Source organism: Pongo pygmaeus, chromosome 3, assembly GCF_028885625.2.
Source record: "Pongo pygmaeus isolate AG05252 chromosome 3, NHGRI_mPonPyg2-v2.0_pri, whole genome shotgun sequence".
NCBI classification, from domain to species: domain Eukaryota; kingdom Metazoa; phylum Chordata; class Mammalia; order Primates; family Hominidae; genus Pongo; species Pongo pygmaeus.
The window spans coordinates 25463065-25484713 of NC_072376.2; the positions used below are offsets into that span (position 1 = coordinate 25463065).

At 38.2% G+C, this 21649-nt stretch overlaps 1 protein-coding gene across 10 annotated transcripts in view; it reads left to right on the top strand.

Annotated features, from left to right (window-relative positions):
• The window catches only part of RBPJ (recombination signal binding protein for immunoglobulin kappa J region), a 264413-nt gene that overhangs the window by 183062 nt on the left and 59702 nt on the right, over window positions 1-21649 (top strand). For 3 of the 10 annotated variants that reach the window (XM_054485039.1, XM_054485040.2, XM_054485036.2), the window contains exon 2: window positions 8894-9076. The exons of 6 other annotated variants lie outside the window; for them this stretch is intronic. In XM_054485039.1, coding sequence (XP_054341014.1) covers window positions 9060-9076 — 17 coding nt within the window. In that variant the 5' untranslated portion in view covers window positions 8894-9059. Of the gene's footprint in view, window positions 1-8880; window positions 9077-21649 lie in introns of those variants that run through there. One more of the 10 variants, XM_054485042.2, reaches the window with a different exon arrangement.

A 21649-nucleotide genomic window follows, 5' to 3' on the forward strand; every position in this document is an offset into this window, starting at 1 on the left:
ATTGCTTCTTAGAGACCATTTTCATTAAAATTAAAATCTAATCCAGCATGTAGCCTTCATCATTAATCCATTGTTTTAGTAAGCTTTGTTTTTGTTTTCCGGCTTCTTATGTACTGGTAGCTTTGTTAAATAGTGGAAAGTGTAACAATTCCTAAAAAATCCAGTGGAAAGGAAAGTATAGCAAAACCCGGTGGAAAGTGTAGCAATTCCTGAAGCTACTACATCAGCTACTACTTGCAACAAAGAAAGGCACTTGTGTGTTTTCAGCCTTTTTTCTTAAAATATTCACCTGTTGCTAAGGTTTTTTTCTTTAATCATGAAAAGTTTATTTCCAGTTGCTTCAAAACATTAATATACTAGGAAAAATTGTCTATGAAGTAACATGATTTTCATTTATGTCAACCTCATTCCCTTATTACTAGCTGCCTATGCAGCAGATCACAGCAAGGAAACATACATTATATCAGAACAAACTTTTTGTTTTGATTTGATTTGTTAAATGCATGCAGTGGCAGGTATTTGTTTTTGGAATCAGAGAGACCAGGCTTTGAATTCTGGTTCTGCCACTTAAATGTCTCTTCCTGCAAGTTACTTCACAACTTTAACCTCAGTTTGTGTGTCTATAAAATGTAATTATTATGCCTGTCTCGTAGGTGTGGTAGTAAATAAGTGAGATAATACATTTAAAATATTAGACAACCTTTTTATACTTCAGATGTACTAATAAATCTTATTTGCAATTGTTCTTATAATTCACAGTATTTTTTTTTTTTTTTTTGAGACGGAGTCTTGCTCTGTCGCACCCAAGCTGGTATGCAGTGGTGTGATCTTGGCTCACTGCAACCTCTGCCTCCTAGGTTCAAGCAATTCTCCTGCCTCAGCCTCCCAAGTAGCTGGGATTACAGGTGCCCACCACCACACCTGGCTAATTTTTTTGTATTTTTAGTAGAGATGGGGTTTCACCATGTTGGTCAGGCTGGTCTTGAACTTCTGGACCTCAGGTGATCCGCCTGACTTGGCCTCCCAAAGTGCTGGGATTACAGGTGTAAGCTACTGTGCCCTGCCACAGTATTCTTTAGATCATGAGATAATATATACAGCCACCGGGGACTGTTTTCAGCAAGCTTAATGTTTTCATGTTATTTTTATATCCCTATTTTATTTAAATACAAAATATTTACTAGAAGGCAGGATTTTTGTTTCACCATCAAATATAGATCACAAGGAAAACATACAAAATATAGTAAATTAGAAATCTGTATTTTTATTTATTGGCAAAAAGATTTCTTTTTTTTTGTTTTTTTTTTTTTTTTTGAGACGGAGTCTTGCTCTGTCACCCAGGCAGTGCAGTGGTCTGATCTCAGCTTATGGCCACCCCCACTTCCTAGGTTCAAGCGATTCTCCTGCTTCAGCCTCCCAGGTAGTTGGGACTACAGGCTCCTGCCACCACACCCAGCTAATTTTTGTATTTTTAGTAGAGACGGGTTTCTCCGTGTTGGCCAGGCTGGTCACGAACTCCTGACCTCAAATGATCGGGTCGCCTTGGCCTCCCAAAGTGCTGCAATTACAGGCATGAGCCACCGTGCCTGGCCAGCAAAGAGATTTTACGTGGGAAACTGATCAAATATTTACAATATACAGAAACTGTAATTGTATTTAGATTATTGTGATGTAAAGGGGATACAGGCTTTTTTCCTTTGGGTACAAATAGAGATGGACTGTTTTCTATTTAAATGCCATTAAACATTTTTATACTTTTCTACTTTGCCTGTGACATGTAGTGGTTTTTCAGGCTTATATTCTCTCTTCCAGCTCAAAGCTCTCATTTAATGAAATAATTTGAAATAGAACTTCATTTAAAACTTGTTTTTCTTATTTGATTTAATATTGTCTCCTGCCATCTTTTTTTGGTCTTGTTTTCTCTTGTATAGGGTAGAGTGCTGTGGTGAGATCGTGGCTCACAGCAGCCTCAACCTCCTAGACTCAAGTAGTCTTCCTGCCTCAGCCACTGCCCACCTCCCCCTACTCCCCCAGGAGCTGGGACTATAGGTGTGTACCATATGGCCGGACTATATATATATTTTATTTTTTGTTGCCTAGGCTGTGTACTAACATTTTTATTCTGAAGTTAAATACATCCCATCTGTGAACTTGTCAAACATCATGTACTGAACTATTTTAAATTCTACTCAGGAGACATTTCTTAAAAACCTATTACAAGGCTAAGTGTGGTAGCTCACACCTGTAATCTCACAAGGCCAAGGTAGGATTACTTGTGTCCAGGAATTTGAGACCATCCTGGGCAACATAGCAAGACTTCATCTCTACCAAAAAAAAAAAAAAAAAAAAATGGGTGTGGGAGTGCATGTCTGTAGTCCCAGCCACACAGGAGGATCCCTTGAGCCCCAGGAGTTCAGGGCTGCAGTGGGCTGTGATCTGTGCTACTGCACTCCAGCCTGGGCAACAGAGCAAGACCCCATCTCTTAAAACATCAAAACCCTAACCCCTCTCCCGCCAACAAAAAAGCCTCATTAACAGATAAGAACTTTGAACACCTTGAGTTATATAAAACATAAGTGAAGACAGTCTGGTCCTTGATAGTTTGTGCCTCATTGGGGACTGCAGGTACACTTACACAAACTGTAAGGAAGAACACCATAGCTCGTATAACAGGCATTTCCCAAGGAGCACTGAGGTACACAAGAAGAGGGAATGGTTAATTCAGACTGGGGATTCCAGTGAAAGCTTCAGGAAGGGATTTCTTCTTCCACCTCTCAGTTTTAAACTTTTTAACTATGTTAGAGGAAGATTAATTCTGGAAATTTGGGGGCAAGAGATTTTGTTAAGGAATACCTGAGTACTGACTGTCCTCTGACCCTCCTGCCAATTCAGGGTGTGGTTCTTGTTAGAGATGAATTTGTTCAAAAACCACGAGTGCCCAATGTTGGTAAACATTCCTTTAACTGGAAGAAAACAGAACATCAGTAGAAAGGTAAGCCTGAGTAGAGTCCCAGTAAGAATGTGGCTATTTTCTCACCTCTGCTAGAGCTGGACCTGCAGAGTGTGTCACTGGCAGCTGTGAGTACTTTTAGCTAGGGAGCTTGTGGCCTACGTAAGTCTGCCAAGACAGGCTGCACATGCGCTTGGGCTCTGTGTAGCTACTGCCGTTCAGCTTAAGTTTTGTATCAGTAGCTAAGTAGAGTCGGAGCTAGATCAGGCCAAATAGACTGGGAGTGAGAAAGTAGGAGGGTGAATCTGTTTAGCTTCTTCCTGTCTGTTTGTAACGCATTTGAAATATTGCACAAATTTCATTTCCTTCCCCAGAGATAACCACTGTTACAAATTTGAATATATTTTCCCAGACAAATTCTTTGTGTACTTAAAAATACATAAAAGTGTATAAATACAGTTTGGGTTTTCTTTATCTTTACTTTTAAAATTTATAATTCTTCTTTAGTTCTTTTCTTAACAGTGTGTATTTAGGGTTGCCCCCCTCATAATTTTGTGTAGTATTCCATATCCATAATATAGTTGTAGCAGTATATTTAGCCAGTTCCCATTTGGTGCCCAACTAGATGTTTTTCTCTTTTAGAAACAACACTGCAGTGAATATCTTCATGTCCCGTATGTTTGAGTATTTTTTGTAGGACAGATACTTAGAAGTGAAATTGCTAGTTGCAAGGATATGTGCAGTTATACTTTTGATAGATACTGCCAGTTGTTCTTATGTTTCTTTTATCATATAGCAGTGTCTGAGAATCGAATAGATATCATTCAAAGTTGGAAGGAAGAGGATTCCACATGGAGAAGTGTGCATACAAGCATGGAGGTAGCAGAGCCTGGTGGGGATGGTGAGGAAAAAGGGAGTAAAGAATCTGGTGTAGAGTATGGGAAGCAGAAGGGTCTTGTGAAGGTGAGCCCAAAAGGGTAGGTTAGATCAGACAAAAAAGTATTTTTTAATGTTTTGCTTAGAATTTTAAATTTGAAGAAACAGTGGAGCCCTTTGTAAAGGTTTTAAAACTAGAGCTTTATTTCAAGAAAATAGCTAGTGATAATTGTGAAGGCTAGGCTTTTGAGGATAGGTGATTGACTATAGGACTGTTACAGTGATCCTGTGCTGTAAGGAAGAACTTAATGAAGGCCGAGGCATTAGAAATAAAAGAAAGGCATCAGACTCAAGTAGTGTTACAGAGTTAAAATCAGTTTGTAAGACTTGGCTTAGGATGGGAAGGAAAATGGTTGAATGTTGTGGCTGTCTGGGAGGATGAGTAGTGCCACTTAACGAAGATAGATTCGATTTGTAAAACAAAGGAAATATTTAGAAAATTTGTCAAAATATAAGGAAAAAGGTAAGTTACTATCCACTATTTATGTATCTCATCAGATGTGTTCAGTTTATTTACTGTGGCAAAATATACATAAATAAAATTTACCATTTAAACAATTTTAAATTGTACAGTTTAGTGGTAGTAAGTACATTCACAGTGCTGTGCAACTATCACTACCATCCATCTCCACAGCTGTTTTCATCTGCCTGAACTGAAACTCCAAACCCATTAAATAATAACTCCCCATTGCCCCCCCAGGTCCCTGGTAACCACCATTCTTTTTGTCTCTATGAATTTGACTACTCTAGGCACTTCATGTAAGTGGAATCATGTAGTGTTTGTCTTTTTGCGACTGGCTTACTTCACTTACCATAATGTCTTCAAGGTTCATCCATGTAGCGTTGTCAGAATTTTGTTTCTTTTTAAAGCAGAATAGTATTCCATTCTATGCATATACCACATTTTAAAATCCACTCATTGGTAGGTACACTTGGGTTACTTATGCTCAGGTGTTTTTTGTATGTTTTTGAGGGGGTATTCTTGTGTGTGTGTGTGTGTGTGTGTGTGTGTGTGTGTGTGTGTGTGTATTTTTTAATGATCAGAGAGTGAATTGCCTAGTTATTAAAGAATGAATATAATAAAATTAAGTTTGATAAAACTCTACAAACCACTGCACTCTTATATAGATCCATTGTTACAAAATAGTGTTGGTTGTTAAAAGGATGATTACAGAAGACCGTACATTGTACTGTGCAAATATATCATGACCATTGGAAAAATAGCATAAAATATGTATCCTACTAGTAGTAAGTACCATAATGGTCAAAGGTTTAGTATAAAGTTAATAGAAGACCTGAGATTCTTAATATATGGTGATTGGATTATCATAAGGAAGTGTAATAGGTACAAAATTACATGCACTTTGAAGTGTCCAAAACAGTGAAGGTGTAATATATGTTCTAGTCTTTGAGTTCCCACACAGGTGACTTTACTAACATTTCTTTCTGTATTTTAAAAACAGTCCACTCAGTCCAGGTGCAGTGCCTCATGCCTATAAGCCCAGCAATTTGGGAGGCCAAGGCAGGAGAATCACTTGAGGCCAGGAGTTTGAGACCAGCCTGGCAGCATAGCAAGACCCCATCTCTGCAAAAAAAAAAAAAAAAAAAAAAAGTTAGTGGGGTACCTGGTGCATGCCTATAGTTCCAGCTACTCAGGAGGCTGAGGCATGAGGATTACTTGAGCCCAGAAGGTTGAGGCTGTAGTGAGCCATAATTGTGCCACTGCACTACAGCCTGGGTAACAAAGCAAGATCCCGTCTCTTGAAAAAAAAAAATAGTCCATTCATTTATTCAGGTTTGAGGCAATGGGTTCACTGCTGCCCACTTTCCCAGTTCACTGTGTCATCACTATGTTCCAGATATTGTTCTAAGTGCCTTACATGTATTAAGTCTTTTCCCCCTTCCATTATTTTTATCCCAATTTTTCAAAAGGAGAAAGTAAGTCACCTAGAAGTTAAGTGGCTTGCCTGAAGTCTCATAGCTAGTGAGTAGAGGATCTAGGAATCAGACCCAGACAATATTCTCTTAAGCTTTGCTGCCACTCTTAACACCTTTGTCAAGGTGCTGTCATAAGTGCTGGAGGTACAGGAATGTACACATCTGAAAATTTTTCTTGATCTGATGGAACATACATATTTATATTTATTAAATGTGTTTTAAAATTTCTGTCCTGACTAAAATGTATAAGTAGACATACAAAAATATGTAGGAAAATTCTATATGTAGTTAGGTAATCATATGTAATTAACATATTACCATGTTATTTCAGTATTATTCAACGAACGTTTCCATTGTATGGGTGTGTCATAATTTAACCATTCCCCTGTGTTGGAAAGAAATACCCAAACCTTTCCTAATAATCAGTATTGCAATGACCATTATAACACCTTCATTATTGTCGTTTCAGATTACTATATGAGGCTGTTTAGAAAAACGTTATTGGCATCTCTAACTACTTTCCTAAAGTTTGTGCTTTAACAGTAGTTTGCTAGTAGTTATTTGATCTCATAATTTCCTAAATATTGTGTGTTGTAAATTCAGTAGTCAAAACCAAAACAAAATAATCAGAATTTAGTCATCAAACAAGTGGGCCTTATTTATGTTAATTTAATTTTTCCGCTTTCAGAGCCTTTGCTCTCCTTGATACTGGCATCACAGTGTATTTTTAGTGTATTAATATATACAAAGTTCTGAATTATAAATGTGAATTTTGATGTAAATACAATTCTCAAAATATTAATATAATCCACCAAATAAGTTAATTTTAAAATGGAAAATTGGATATACCAAAAATCATTTTAGATTCTTAATATCATTTAGCAGTGAATGTATGTTTTTCCCTATCCTGCCTGGAAGAGCCATTCCTAAATATTTTCTTCCATTCATTCAACAAATATTTGTGTACCTACTGTGTTTAATGGCATATCAGATATACCTGCCATCATGAACTTTCTATATTTAGCTTATCAATGATATATTTGAAGTACAGTCGTAACATTTTCACATATTTAGTAGTTTCTAGTGCCTATTGTGTTGCGGGCTTTGGTGGTAAAGTGATGATAGGTTTACAGAGATGAAAGACAAAAGTTATACCCTTGGGACCTCACAGCATAGTAAAGGAAGGAGACTGTAGTAACTAGCACGGAAGGAGAATGTTTTCTAGACAGTTTCATAGGTGCTTTTTTCTTTTTTTGAGACAGAGTCTCACTTTGTCACCCAGGCTGGAGTGTAGTTGCGTGATCTCAGCTCACTGCAACCTCTGCTTCCCAGGTCCTGCCTCAGCCTCCTGAGTAGCTGGGACTACAGGCGCGCGTCACTATGACCAGCTAATGTTTGGGGTTTTTTTTTTTTTTTTCTTTTGGTATTTTTAGTAGAGATAGGGTTTCACCATGTTGGCCAGGCTGGTCTCAAACTCCTGACCTCAGGTGATCCACCCGCCTTGGCCTCCCAAAGTGCTGGGATTATAGGCGTGAGCCACCGCTCCCGGCCTCATAGGGTTTTTAATACACATTACTGAAGATAAAAATAGAGTGCAACTAAAGATAAAATAAAGATGTGTAGTTCTGTGAAGGATACATTTGTCTGGAGGAGCAGAGTGTAGGAAACAATGTGATACCCTTTCAGGAGTGAGTGTGTGTGTGTGTGTCACATTCAGAGCCATTAGGTTGTTTTAAGGAGGAATGGGAAGGGGCCAGAGGGATGGACTAATGGGCTCAAATCATCAGTTTGAAAAGATGGTTGTGGCTACAGGCAGAGATTTCATTGGATCAGGTCCCTTGTTTCTGTTCTTCATTAGTTTCTTCCCACCTACTCTGGTAGAGTTCTTTCCTATATATAATTCTGTCACCATTATCAACTTTCTGAAGAGTGACCTACATTTTGTAGTCTGCATTCCCCACAATCTACAGTAAATCTAAATCTTAAAAATACGTAATTTTTTCTGACAGTGGATTGAAAGATTTTCATCAGTTACATCTACTCTTTCAACCAGGAAATAGTTTTGTTTTCTCCTTAGCACATACTTTTTAGCCCTAGCTGGGAAACTTTCGTCTTCATTCTTTACACAAGCTGTTCCACATGCCTAGAGTGGAACAGCTTGTGTAAATCTGTTCTCATCTACTTACTTCCTAGGAAGCTCTTTTTATGGCTTGCGTGTATTAAAAATTTGCCTTATCAGTCATCCTAAAGTAATTTAAATTGCTTTATGACAGTAAATGAATATATTTATTGATCAGTTACCAGTTTTACTTTGTGTAGCTTGAGTGTTCTTTCTTGTAGCTACATGATGCCACATTGGTGGTAAAAGCAGTGTGAATTCTTAGTAGATTTAAAATGTGATACATACACTTCTTACTATACCATTTCTAAAAATGAAATATTTTTTATGTTTTTATGTAAGAAAGGTGGGGTGGGGTTAGGAGGAAAGGAACAGATACCTGCCAAGTCAATCACAGAATGGCAGTAAAACTTGATGGTTAGCCGTCTGTCTGTTCATTTTTATGAATGCTACTATAGAAGTAATCTTTAGAAACTGGAGCTGTTCTCAGTTTAATGACGTCCATGGAATTAACCGGGTTCATTAATATCAGCATCAGGAAGAGCACTGTTTGAAGGATCCCTTGCCTAGTCTATTAATCAGTTTCCTTTTAGACAGGTGTACAGGTGATTTCTGGCCCTCATTCACAGAATAGAATAGTGGTCGTCGAGAAGCAGACCTAGCACCTATCAAGTCTTCAGACCAGTCTTTTAAGTAATTTTTATTCCTTGAGAAGAAAATTGAAGAAACAATTGGGGCAAAGAGATTTGTGGGGTTTTACTAGAACTCGATAAAGCAAGGACTGTCACTCTATTCCTCATTCATATGAGGGTTCACATTAAAAATGACAGTGTTACACAGTGGTAGCAGCAGCTTTTTTGTTTTTCTTGGTTATGGCAGCAGTTAACACAGTGCACTAGCAGTTTAACATACCAACACTTAAGGCCTTATTTTTTGTTTTTGTTTTTAAGTCATTGAAATTATGAGACTATCATTCAAATGGAAGCATTATAGTTCTTCGGAACCATTATGATCTCAAAAGGAAAGGAGAATGATACAGATACACTGGCTGAGGTGTTTTGAGGTGCATCGAAGTGTTCCAAGCTGTGACTTACCTTAACATGTTCTTGAAGTACCATGGCGTGGATTAAAAGGTATGCTTTAGAAATCTCCCAGTGACCCCAAGGTCATGGATAGAATGAACACTCATGATTCTGTTTTTAGTTAATGCATATTTAAGATATTCTGTATTTAGTTATTGCATATTTAAGATATATAACTTTTGATTATATATGTGGTTATGGATTTATGGTAGTATTTTTTGTTACAAAAACCCATGGATTTTCTTTTTCCTTTATGATATATGGTTATGGAGGATACTGTAAGTATTTTCCCTAAGTTTTTATAGTAATGGGCTGTAATTTCATTCACCAAATAGTTTAGGGATTATTCATGTATTACTCTGTAATTATCTTTTACATCATAGACTAGTTCTCTACAGAACTGTCATTTTATGGTAGCCTGAACAGGAAATAGTTGGATGAAGTCTTCAGTTGGGGTACTAATTTGACCGAACAAAACAGTTTTTATTTGGGCCATTTAGTACAGTTTTTTCTTTTCCAAAGAATTTTCACTTAAAGGATAATGAGTTATTTATTTATTTTGTATTTTTATTTATTTCTTTCTGAGATGGAGTCTTGCTCTGTCGTCTAAGCTGGAGTGCAGTGGCACTATCTTGGCTCACTGCAACCTCCGCCTCCTGGGTTCAACCAATTCTTCTGCTTCAGCTTCCTGAGTAGCTGGAACTACAGGCACTCTCACCACTATACCTGGCTAATTTTCGTATTTTTAGTAGAGACAGGGTTTCACCATATTGGCCAGGCTGGTCTCAAACTCCTGACCTCGTGATCCACCCGCTTTGGCCTCCGAAAGTGCTGGGATTACAGGCGTGAGCCACCGCGCCCAGCCTATTTATTTTTTTGTTGAGACCGAGTCTTGCTCTGTTATCCAGGCTGGAGTGCAGTGGCACGATCTTGGCTCACTGCAGCCTCCGCCTCCTGGGTTCAAGCAATTCTCCTGTCTCAGCCTCCCGAGTAGCTGGGACTACAGGCGCCCGCCACCACGCCCTGCTCATTTTTGTATTTTTAGTAGAGATGGGGTTTCACCATATTTGTCAGGCTGGTCTCGAACTCCAGGTGATCCGCCTGCCTCAGCATCCCAAAGTGCTGGGATGACAGGCATGAGCCACCACGCCTGGCCAAAGATGAGTAATTTAAAAAATTAATATTGTGATTATTATTTATTTAACAATGTATGTATGCAGTTATTCATGTGTTTGTGGTATATAGTTTTGCTGTTACTTGTGGTTACTAGTATAGTAATTCTAGTCTTCATAATACCTACTTAAAAACTTTTTAAGTTTTTATTTTTATAAAATTTTGAGTGATGTAATGAAAATTTTCTTAATTATACGAAATCTTGGAAACCTGACTTTTGTACTGTGTGTTTGGTATTAAATGTTCTTTTTAAAGAGTGGTAGAAGTGAGTGAAGACTGCTGAATTCATTAATGTTACATCAGATTCAGAACTCTCTTTTAGGTAATAAAAGAAACAATATTGGAAAGACAGGTTTAAATCAATCATGGGTAGATAAGTGTAATAGAAATACACTGGTATAGTCCATGATTTTTGTCAGTTAATCTACCTTAATGTTAAAATCCTTTTGGTATGTTAGCAGTTATATTCTTAATGGAATTTAGTTGTTAAAATAAGATGAAACTGCTTTATATTAAACTCTAGTCTATAATGACAGTGACCTAATCAAGTTCCAAGATAGAATCATCTGCTTATTAGCCAAGGCAATTAATCGGTTCAATCAGGAATTTTATGTCTGATGGGACAGAATAGTATCCACCCTCCAAAAAGATATTCTTGGACATAATGGTTTCAGGATAGTGTTCAATGTGTTGTTTACAAAATTGTTTCTTTATAATACTTGCTATCTCAACTTTAACATTTCTTTTTGGGGTAGCACTTGAGAATCCATTTGTTTTGTTTTAACTCCACAGAGGTTTTTGATGTACAGCTAGAGTTGGGAAGTCCTGTTCTCTTTGGAAGACTTTTTTTTTTTTCTTTTTCTTTTTCTTGAAATGGAATCTTGCTCTGTTGTCCAGGCTGGAGTGCAGTTGTGTGATCTCGGCTCACTGCAACCTCTACCTCCCGGTTCAAGCAATTCTCCTGCTTCAGCCTCCCCAGTAGCTGGGATTACAGGCACGAGCCACCATGCCCAGCTAATTTTTTGTATTTTTAGTAGAGACGGGGTTTCACTATGTTGGCCAGGCTGGTCTCGAACTCCTGATCTGCCCATGTCGGCCTCCTGAAGTGCTGGGATTATAGGTGTGAGCCACCGTGCCCGGCCTTCAAGTCTTTATAGCTTTGTGGTTAAGAGCTTACTTAGATCCTGGGGTCACCTCACCTGCATTTCAAGTCTAATCCTTCCCTTGTTATTGTGACAAGTTCTAAGAGTGACTTGAAAAAACCCATAAATTTATATATTAGAAAAATAAGCATATTGTTATATAATTATATAATATGATTTTTATATAGATAATTATATATATACACACAGTGCAGGTTTGGGCATGTAGGAAGCCAGTGCCAGATTAAGTGTGGATGATTATTAAATGCCAGATTAGATTTTTTTTTTGTAGAGGGTGCGCTATTACATTTTTCTTACCCTGACTGAGAGTCTTGTACTTTTCTATGCTATTCCTAGAGTAAAATAAGCCATCACTATTTGACTGATGTTTTCAATTTTTTGGGCTTTTTCTCGTCAGTGAAAGAAGGGGGCCACTGGAGTCTGCTACTTTATCCACGATCATCTTATCCTGCTGGGGTGATTTGTGTGTTTTCTAAAGCTGTGTTTTTCAAATTGCAGGCTTCAGCACATTCATGAGTGGGTCAAGAAATAAATTCAGTGGATTATGACCAGCATTAAAGCATGTATTAGCATAGAAAATAAAATATCAGTGCATTGAATATAGAAAAGAATGTATTTCTTAAAACTTCTGTTTAGTTTTATCAAAAGATTGAAATAAAATATATCCACATTTATGTGGATATTGTTTAGTTCCACTAAGTGTATGTTTCCCTTAGTCATAGACATCCCTTAAAAGTGGTATTAGTTTTATATTATTTTGCCTTCTGAGAGGAAGTGACCAGCATAAGTTTCGGTATGCTTTCTAATGGTATGCCATATCCTCTACATTACTTTCAAGGGTCCTCCTACCATCTTTTACTTTTATTTTTTGAAGTAAAGGTTATTAGAGAATATCTAAGAAATAGAGAGTAGAAGAACATAGCAGCAGTGGCTTTTGAGTAACATTAACCAAGGCTGTTTTATTAAGTAGAGTGATGTAGTATCTTGCCCCTTGGCATGCATTGTGATGGTTATCAACTCATAGATCAGTGGTTTTCAAACTGCCAGTGGTAGCACACTCTGGAATCAATTTAGTAAGTTGCTGCCTCCCGTGAACCCCCTACCCCCCAAATGAAACAGAAAAGAACAAAATAGAAAATGTTATGAATATATCACACAATATATACCTTTCTAAAACTTCTGTGTCAGTGGCATGTGTATGTATGGGATTGCAGAGACCTAATTTCTAGTGTTATCAACTGGAAAACTATGAAACTCAGTCTAATAAATTCATATTGCCAAGCTGACCTCAGCCACAAAAGCTTCAGATATCTAAGACAAATATTACCAGATCAGTAGTTTTGTTTTTTTTTTTAATCTCTGATGATAGAGAACAGTTAGTTTGCTGTAAAACTTTGGTTTTGTTTTTTTGTTGCTGTATTGTTTTGTGATGTGTATGTGTTTGTTTGCCCTGGTAAATATATATATTTATTTATTTTTATTTATTTTTTTGAGACGGAGTCTTGCTCTGTCACCCAGGCTGGAGGACAGTGGCGTGATTTCGGCTCTACTGCAACCTCCGCCTCCTGGATTCAAGTGATTCTTCTGCCTCAGCCTCCTGAGTAGCTGGGACTACAGGCACATGCCACCATGCCTGACTAATTTTTTGTATTTTTAGTAGAGACGGGGTTTCACCGTGTTAGCCAGGATGGTCTCAATCTCCTGAACTCGTGATCTGCCTGCCTCGGCCTCCCAAAGTGCTGGGATTATAGACATGAGCCACCACCCCCAGCCTGTCTTGGTAAATATTTAAAGGTTCATATGTAGGAAATTTACAATACATCCTAGTTGTGGAGGGATTTACCCTTGCTTTGCATTGATGGAAGAGACTCATGCAGTTTAAAAAAAATACAAATAGGCCGGGCGTCGTGGCTCTCGCCTGTAATCCCAGCACTTTGGGAGGCCGAGGCAGGTGGATCACAAGGTCACGAGTTCGAGACCAGCCTGGCCAATATGGTGAAACCTCATCTCTACTAAAAATACAAAAATTAGCCAGGCATGTCGGCGGGTGCCTGTAATCCCAGCTACTCGGGAGGCTGAGGCAGGAGAATCTCTTGAACCTGGGAGGTGGAGGTTGCAGTGAGCTGAGGTCGCGCCACTGCACTCCAGCCTGGGCGACAGTGTGAGACTCTGTTTCAAAAAAATAAATTAATTAATAAAAAGAAAATACAAATAAAATGATGATGCACACTAAAACCTATCAGTTCAGGCCGAGTGCAGTTGCTCACGCCTGTAATCCCAGCACTTTGGGAAGCCGAGGTGGGCAGATCACCTGGGGTCAGGAGTTCAAGACCAGCCTGGCCATGTGGCAAAACCCCATCTCTACTAGAAATCCAAAAATTAACCAGATGCGGTTAATCTCAACTACTTGGGAGGCTGAGGCAGGAGAATTACTGGAATCTAGCACACGGAGGTTGCAGTGAGCCAAGATCATGGCACTACACTCCAGCCTGGGCAACAGAGCAAGACTCTTGTCTCAAAAAAATAAAAAATAAAACCTCTCAGTTTCATTTTTTATATGTTAGGACTTGTTTCTATAACAGGTGCTTCTTCAATTCAGAAGGCAAATATAAAATTTAAAGTTGCAATAAATTAAGCATAAATCAAATACATTACAAATATTGAAGGCAGTTAAATGTTCAAATGTTAAAGCTTCTGTTTTTGTGAAGATTTCAGTAACATTTAAAATTTTATTTTTCTTGGATCAGTTCCTGTGCCTACTGCAGTGTCCTCATAACAGCAGATGTTTGCTTTATAGATTTATTGAGGATGATCACAGAGTTTCTAGTGAATATTTTAAAATAAATAAGGCTTCAAAGCAGGGTGGTATCAGCATATGTATATTTTAAGATTGTCTAAAATATAGTTTCTTTCTCCTTAGAAAACAGTGAAAGGATGAAGACTTCTGGTAAATTGTTTTACAGCAGTGGAATTTGTACATTAGTTTTCTACACTTGGGAGTTGAAAAATGGAAGAATTATTTGCCAAAAGAGAAGGACAAAAGATAATACGCATAATTCATCTTTTTCTGCAAGTTCTTGGAAATTTAGTCAAAGTACATAGTTCAGTTCTCTGAATTGGGCATGATATGCTCCTCAGAAATCATGTTTTGAAATTACAGAAGATAAATAACCTCTCCCAATCAGTGTGTTAACTACCCTGATGATGGTTGCTTGTCTTTGTACAGATGTGTGCAGGCATACATCTTTAGTGGTGGAGGCAGTAAATGAAAACATATGGATTCAGAATATGGAAGAGTTGAATTCATTTTTTTCTATTGCTTTGTTTCACCAGATTCCCCCTATTCCACATTAACCCCTTGTCTTCTCCCAGATTATCCAACGCTTCCTACTCTTTTCCATAGCGTTGTTTGGCTTTTTGGCATTATAAGAGGATTGCTTTTTTTTCCCCTTAAGTTATGTTTACTCACTTCATTGTCACTGCTTTCCACCTCATGCTGGTTATCCTGTTGGAAGCACAAGGTTTTATGTTGTCTCTCTGTGGAATTTGTTTCTTCAAAGCTTTGTCTCTTTCCTTTGGTTGTCATCATGCATGATAGCAGCTTGTATTCTTTTTCTTTGGTAAATTTCTCCTCCTAGAGTGTACTTTAGAAGGAAACTAAACTGCATTCTAGTTTAGTTGGCCCCAAACTGAGATCAGTAGCCAGAGATGGCACCCAAGGGTGATGCGGGGATTAAAAATGCCTGTAGAAGTGTTGGTGGCAGCAGCTAAGCAGCTAGATTAATCAAATGTGCATGAAATTTAACTTTAAATAAACTCCTTTGTTGTTGAATTTTCTGTGGAAAAACTAACTTGAGTGAGAAATTCTAGCCCTGGGGCAGGGATAGGCCAGAGATAAGTAACACAAATATGCTTATAAAATGGGGGTGACTGGGTGCAAGCAGAACACACTGAAAGCATTCATATTTGAAGTAAACAGTCACTATCTCTGTAGGGAGCCAGTTGTCAATCCTTGGTCTACTTTCCAAATCTATTCTTTCCCCTACCCTCATTAGCAGATTTTGCTTATTTTGTTGACTCCTATAACTCCATCCCCTGGGACAGTGAATAGTCATAACAGGTATTCAGCAAATATTAGTCAAATGAATGAACTTTTGATACTACTAGGTTTTTAAGACATGCATCTATCTTGTCATGGCAGAACAGGTCATACTCTTATTTACCAACCTCTTAATTTACGAACTGAGAGAATAGCTAGATATATGAGAAGGTAATCTTATTTTGAAATGATTTCAATTTCTAGAAATTTGTCATCGCTGAACTCTTGTGAGGTGGGGATTGGTACATCTGAAGGCCAAGAATATCTGAGTGTGTTATGCTAACATTGAATCAATATTGCACTTACAAGATTTCCCTTACCAAATCAATGATTTACCCAGTCTTCACAACAGCTCTGCAGATTGCTAACAATTAACATTCCTATTTTACAGAGATGGAAGCTCTAGGATAACTATAAAAGTGTTGGGATTTTTTCTTTGTTTGTTTTTGTTAGAAAAACCTGGATTTTGAGGAAGCAAAATGTGGAAAGAGTTTATGTAATAATTCACCAGATTTTTCTCACAGTGGTAGATATCCAAGTGTGAGATTATTTGATTGTGATCTGTGCTCGTATTCCACAGAAGAAAAGCTCTGTATTTCAACTAAAACATTTCCATATTTGGGACTGACCAGATTTGGTTTGTTAGGAGGTGGACAGTTGCCCTTTTATGGCCACTAGATACTCCATTGCTCTCTTTTATTTCTCTTCAACTTGGTGACTGTGACACTCCCTCAGACAATCTTTTCTTTCTCTTTTTATTCACTGCTCTTTTGTACTCCAGTATTCTCTGCTTTCTTCCCTCTCTCTTCCCACCTTCCAGCCCCTTTCTCTCTCTTCTCCTCCCATTCCTCATTTACATGCAGCCTGAACAAACAAAAGAGTTTGCTGTACATTCTGCCTGTAAAAGAATAGTATGTGAACATTGCTTTTGAGTCAGTGAACTGGTCAGGTCAAGTGAGAAGTTATCTGACCAACAAGGATCAAGTCAGGAGGATGCTGGGAAATAGCATAAATCTTAGATCTTAGGAGATTGTCCAAAAAGGAGAGAGCTGATCCAGGATGAGTAGTAGTTTTCAGAATAAAGGCCTTGTCGAATATAATAACTGGACCAGTGGTTTTCATTTTGGAGAAATGCTAGAACCAAACCAAAACATTGATAAATAGTAGGAAAAATTCATGGTTAGAATGACTCCCTTTCAACTTGATTTTTGTTCCAAAGTTCAAATTTTTACTTAGAATTAAGGTTTTCTTTTCAATCTGAAATTCTCCTTTATATCCTGAGCTCCTAACATTTTAAAAGCACAGATAATCAATTTGTTAACTAATAACATTATGTTTAATAATGTCATTATTTTCTTTAACACAGTGGTATATTATTGTTATTACAGTAAAGAATTGCCTGGGTGTAATTGCTGGAGACCTGAACATGGTGTATCATATTTTCCGATCAATTAGTTTTAGACTCAACAAAACTACATCAGGGAATTTATAAGGTGTATTGAGAGACTCCCATTTAGATCTTGATACCACTTCTTTATAGAATCTTTCAAAAATGTGGATTATCACTTCTTTGAAGTGGCAACATGCTTCATTAAAGAACATTGCTTGTGGAGCAAGTAATAACAGTAAGCTATAGTGTTGTATCTTTGTAGGGCATTCTCCATGGGAAAGATAGTTCTATCAATTTTAGCTACCTGAATTTGGTAAAATAGTTCCCTTTTCTTTCCATTGTAAAATTTGAAAAGTTAGGGGCTGGGTACACTGGCTCACGCCTGTAATCCCAGCACTTTGGGAGACCGAGGCCGGCAGATCACGAGGTAAGGAGATCGGGACCATCCTGACTAACACGATTAAACCCCGTCTCCACTAAAAATACAAAAAATTAGCCGGGCGTGGTGGCGGACGCCTGTAGTCCCACCTACTCTGGAGGCTGAGACAGGAAGATGGTGTGAACCTGGGAGATGGAGCTGGCAGTGAGCCGAGATTGCGCCACTGCACTCCAGCCTGGGCGACAGAGCGAGACTCCATCTCAAAAAAAAAAAAAAAAAAAAAAAAAAAATTGAAAAGTTAATGTCAACTTACAATTTTTTTTCTCCATCGTGGAAATTAACTTAAACATTACAGATCAGTTTTTTTAAATCATTTAATTTAACTGTGCTTTAATCATGTTAAATTGTAATTGATCTAAATAATAATGTAGTTTAATAGATAAGATTCCATAATAATCTTTTTGTTTTGGTTGCATGTGTTTTAACAGATGACTTGCTATTATAGTTTATTCATATAGTGAGCACCTACTGCGTACAGATTTGTATTTGAGAACTCAATATTGTACACACGAGTCATCTTGAATGTGAATAATACAAGCTTATAACTTTGGCCATATTTCTCTAATGGGCATGTATGCTACTAAGAAAAAATACTGCCCAGGATTAAAAGTTATAGCCTAAAATATTGAGTGTGCATTTCCAGTTTATTGTGGAAACTAGTTGGCATTTTTTTTTTTTCTCAGCACAAATACAGTAGTATGACATTTTCTTCATTGCTAGGTTACTTAATTATAATTCTTTAGGAGTCTGAATTTGACTGATCCCTATAGCTGTTAACACAGATTTCCCTGGTTTATTTCACCTTATGGTATTGCTTCATATTCTCAAATTGGAATATTACAGTATTTCATCCTTGGGATTCAACAGTTTTGGTTTGCTGAGAAATCAGTTACAGGTTAAGAAGTGATTTCTTTGAAACATTAAATAATGATAGGTGGTTTGTTTACTGGGAAAAGAGAATAAATGTTATCAGTGAATTGGGATAAAGTCATTATTTTGGAAAGGCAAAGAATATAAGTAGTTTATGGAACAGAATATGGTTTATTTGTTTTATATGTGGGGCTCATTATCTTTAACCTTTGTTGATCATTGTGGAGTCAGGAATGAGGGAAACCCTCACCTTGTGGCTTTCTGGCCTTCGTTTTTCCTTTTTAAATTAGGAATAATGTTGACCTCTCAGGATTGTTAATGATACTTAAATGAGAATACACATAAGGAGATGTATTCTGTCTTTTGCTGTCTCGTTTACTTTGCTATATGAAGCCAGTTGAGGAAGCTACAGCTATAAGTGGCAATGAGAGCTTCATCTAATCTTACAGATTGAGAGAATGGAGATAGAGAAGATAATTTGGAATCCAGTTGATGGAATTTGTTAGTGAACTGCCTGTGATGGAAGGCAAGATGAGGGAGGAGATCAGTAGTACTAGTGCTGTAGACAGTAGAGACTCCACATGACTTTAGGAAACATGCCTGTGCAGAAGTTGGTGAGAGAAGGAATATTAAGAATTAAATAGCTACAGTGGAGCTCATCTTTAAAGAAAAACTGTCTCTTGTTTCTTAATTAAGCAATTTGACGTAGGGCGATTGACTAGACAGTTAACTAGTAAATTAACTCTGTAACACAACATCTTTGCAGCTTGTACAATTTAAGTTCATACATGGCATAGCAAAGTATCAAGTAAATACATAACATGAATGACTCAAAACTCTGAAAATCGTGTCCACTTCGTAGGGGCCTTGTTCTTGTCTTCTGCATTGCCACCCCAACTCACTCTCTCAAGGCTTTCCCTCCTATACTAGTGTTTCCATAAGTTACTGATGATGTGTACTTAAATCAGTGCTTGGTGATCTGGCCAGTCTCAATTCCAAACCTTTCCTTTGCCTGTGCTGAATAGAGGCAAACATTGTCAGATGTTTGTAGAAGCACTAATGAGCCTTTAGTATTACCCAAGGCAAAGCAGCTTGCAGTTAGATCTTGCACCATCAAGCCTTGTGCTCCTGTGCTGTTTTTTTTCCCTTTCAGAGCCTCATGGCCTCCTGTGAGTTTTGAGTGAGCAGATACTAGCTGGTGGGCCTGCTCTTTTGGTCCTAGCAATGCAGGAAGGCAACATGACAGCTTAATGGCTCAGATACATGTTGGCAGAAAGCCATTCTTTAAGCTTTGAATTGTGGTTAAGACCGCTTCTTCAAAGTGGTTTTCATTTTTACCACAAATGCAGGTTTGATCATTATAATATAAGTTACAATTCAAAAGAAGAAATGTATTGCTTTGTATTAGCACTCAAGCAAAAAAGGCATTTTCTTTTTCATGTAATGGTGTTACATAAAATGTTTTGGAAATCTCTTCTCCCGCATTCTGAACATAGGAATTTTGATTCCCATCATTTTATTTTAGTTTATTGGGTTATTTTTAAACTCGTGTAGAATATCTACAATGTCCTATTTTATATGTGTTTAAAAGTGGCAATTGTCATCTTTAATTTTTTCCTTAGGGGCAGGCTTCTCTGAAATAGCTTAACCCCTTATAAACCTGACTCATGGTCTTTCCTTTGTGCATTAGGCCTTATTTTGAAGGGCTCCATAGATGCTCTGGTCTGTGTTATTGAAAAGGAAAGATGCACTGCTGGATTCAAATACATGAAAATACCAAACTGTGTGTCAGAGGCTTGGCTGCTAAGAAATTGTCCAAACATGGTTTGATGGAGGCTGGACTGGTACTGTGTCTGTGTAATTTCTACCAACAGAAAAAGGAACGCAAAACCTCTTCATTAAATGGAACTATATGTAGATTCATGTTCTTTTTCAATTTAGAAAAAAAGCGTTCTTTGCAGAATTCTGATTGATAGTGTAAGCCGTACATTCAGAAGACTGTCACAGTCCCTGCTGCAATTGTAACATAGTGCTCTTGTGCAGGAAAAATGCAAGAGAAATTGTTTCAGAATCAGATTTATGACATACATATATGTGCACACACAAGTGTCTTTATGTGTGTATGTGTGTAGTCAAGGTGTGGCACCCATAACAGATGTCTTTAGATTTCCTGAATTTTGTGTTTACAGCTTTATTTTTTACTTTTTTTTTTTTTTTTTTTTGAGACGGGGTCTTGCTCTGTCACCCAGACTGGAGTGCAGTGGCACGATCTTGGCTCACTGCAGCCTCCGCCTCCTGGGTTCAAGCATTTCTCCTGCCTCAGCCTACTGGGTAGCTGGGCTTACAGGTGCCCGCTACCAGCGGGCAGGTGCACACCACCATATGCAGCTAATTTTTGTATTTTTAGTAGAGACGGAGTTTCATCATGTTGGCCAGGCTGGTCTCAAACTCTTGACCTCAGGTGATCCACTCGCCTTGGCCTTCCAAAGTGTTAGGATTACAGGCGTGAGCCACCACGCTTTGCCATGTTTACAGCTTTAGAAAACATTTTCTTACTTCTAGTAATCAAGGAAAAATTTACTCTTTACCCTTGCAAAATTTAGTCAGTAGCTGAAGGATTGGGAAGGTCATGAAAGAAAGTTTCCTTTCAGATTTTTTGTTGCCTCCCTCCCTCACACTAAATCAGTGCTGTATCATAGAAGGTTTTAGGTCAGTTAGTGAACTTTACAATTCTGTCATAAAAATTCATATCCGGTCACCTGTTTCTTTTTTTTTTTTTTTTCGAGATGGAGTCTCGCTCTGTCACCAGGCTGGAGTGCAGTGGCGCCATTTCGGCTCACTGAAACCTCCATCCCCCAGGGTTCAAGCAATTCTCCTGCCTCAGCCTTCCGAGTAGCTGGGACTACAGGTGCGCACCACCATGCCCAGCTGATTTTTGTATTTTTAGTAGAGACGGGGTTTCACCATGTTGGCCAGGATGGTGTCGACCCCTTGACCTCGTGATCCACCTGCCTCCCAAAGTGCTGGGATTACAGGCGTGAGCCAATGCGCCCGGCCCCTGTCACTCTTTTCACAACGTAGTGTCCATAATTGAAATGCAATTAAATTCTGTCCTGATGCAGAGTACGTGGAAAATCATGAACATTATAATCTAGTTAACATTTTGAACCGAATTTACTGTATATGAACTTGCACAAGGTAGTTTCTAAGCTGGTTTCCTCATCTGTATGATGAGGATAATAATAACTACCTGGTAAGATTGATGTGAGGGCTGGGCATGGTGGCTCATGCATGTAATCCCAGCACTTTGGGAGGCTGAGGCAGGCGGATCACTGGAGCTCAGGAGTTTGAGACCAGCCTGGGCAATGTGGTGAAACCCTGTTTCTACAAAAAAATACAAAAATTAGGTGGGCATGGTGGCTCGCACCTGTGGTCCTAGCTACTGGGGAGTAGGATCACTTTGGCCTGTGGAGGTTGCAGTGAGCCGAGA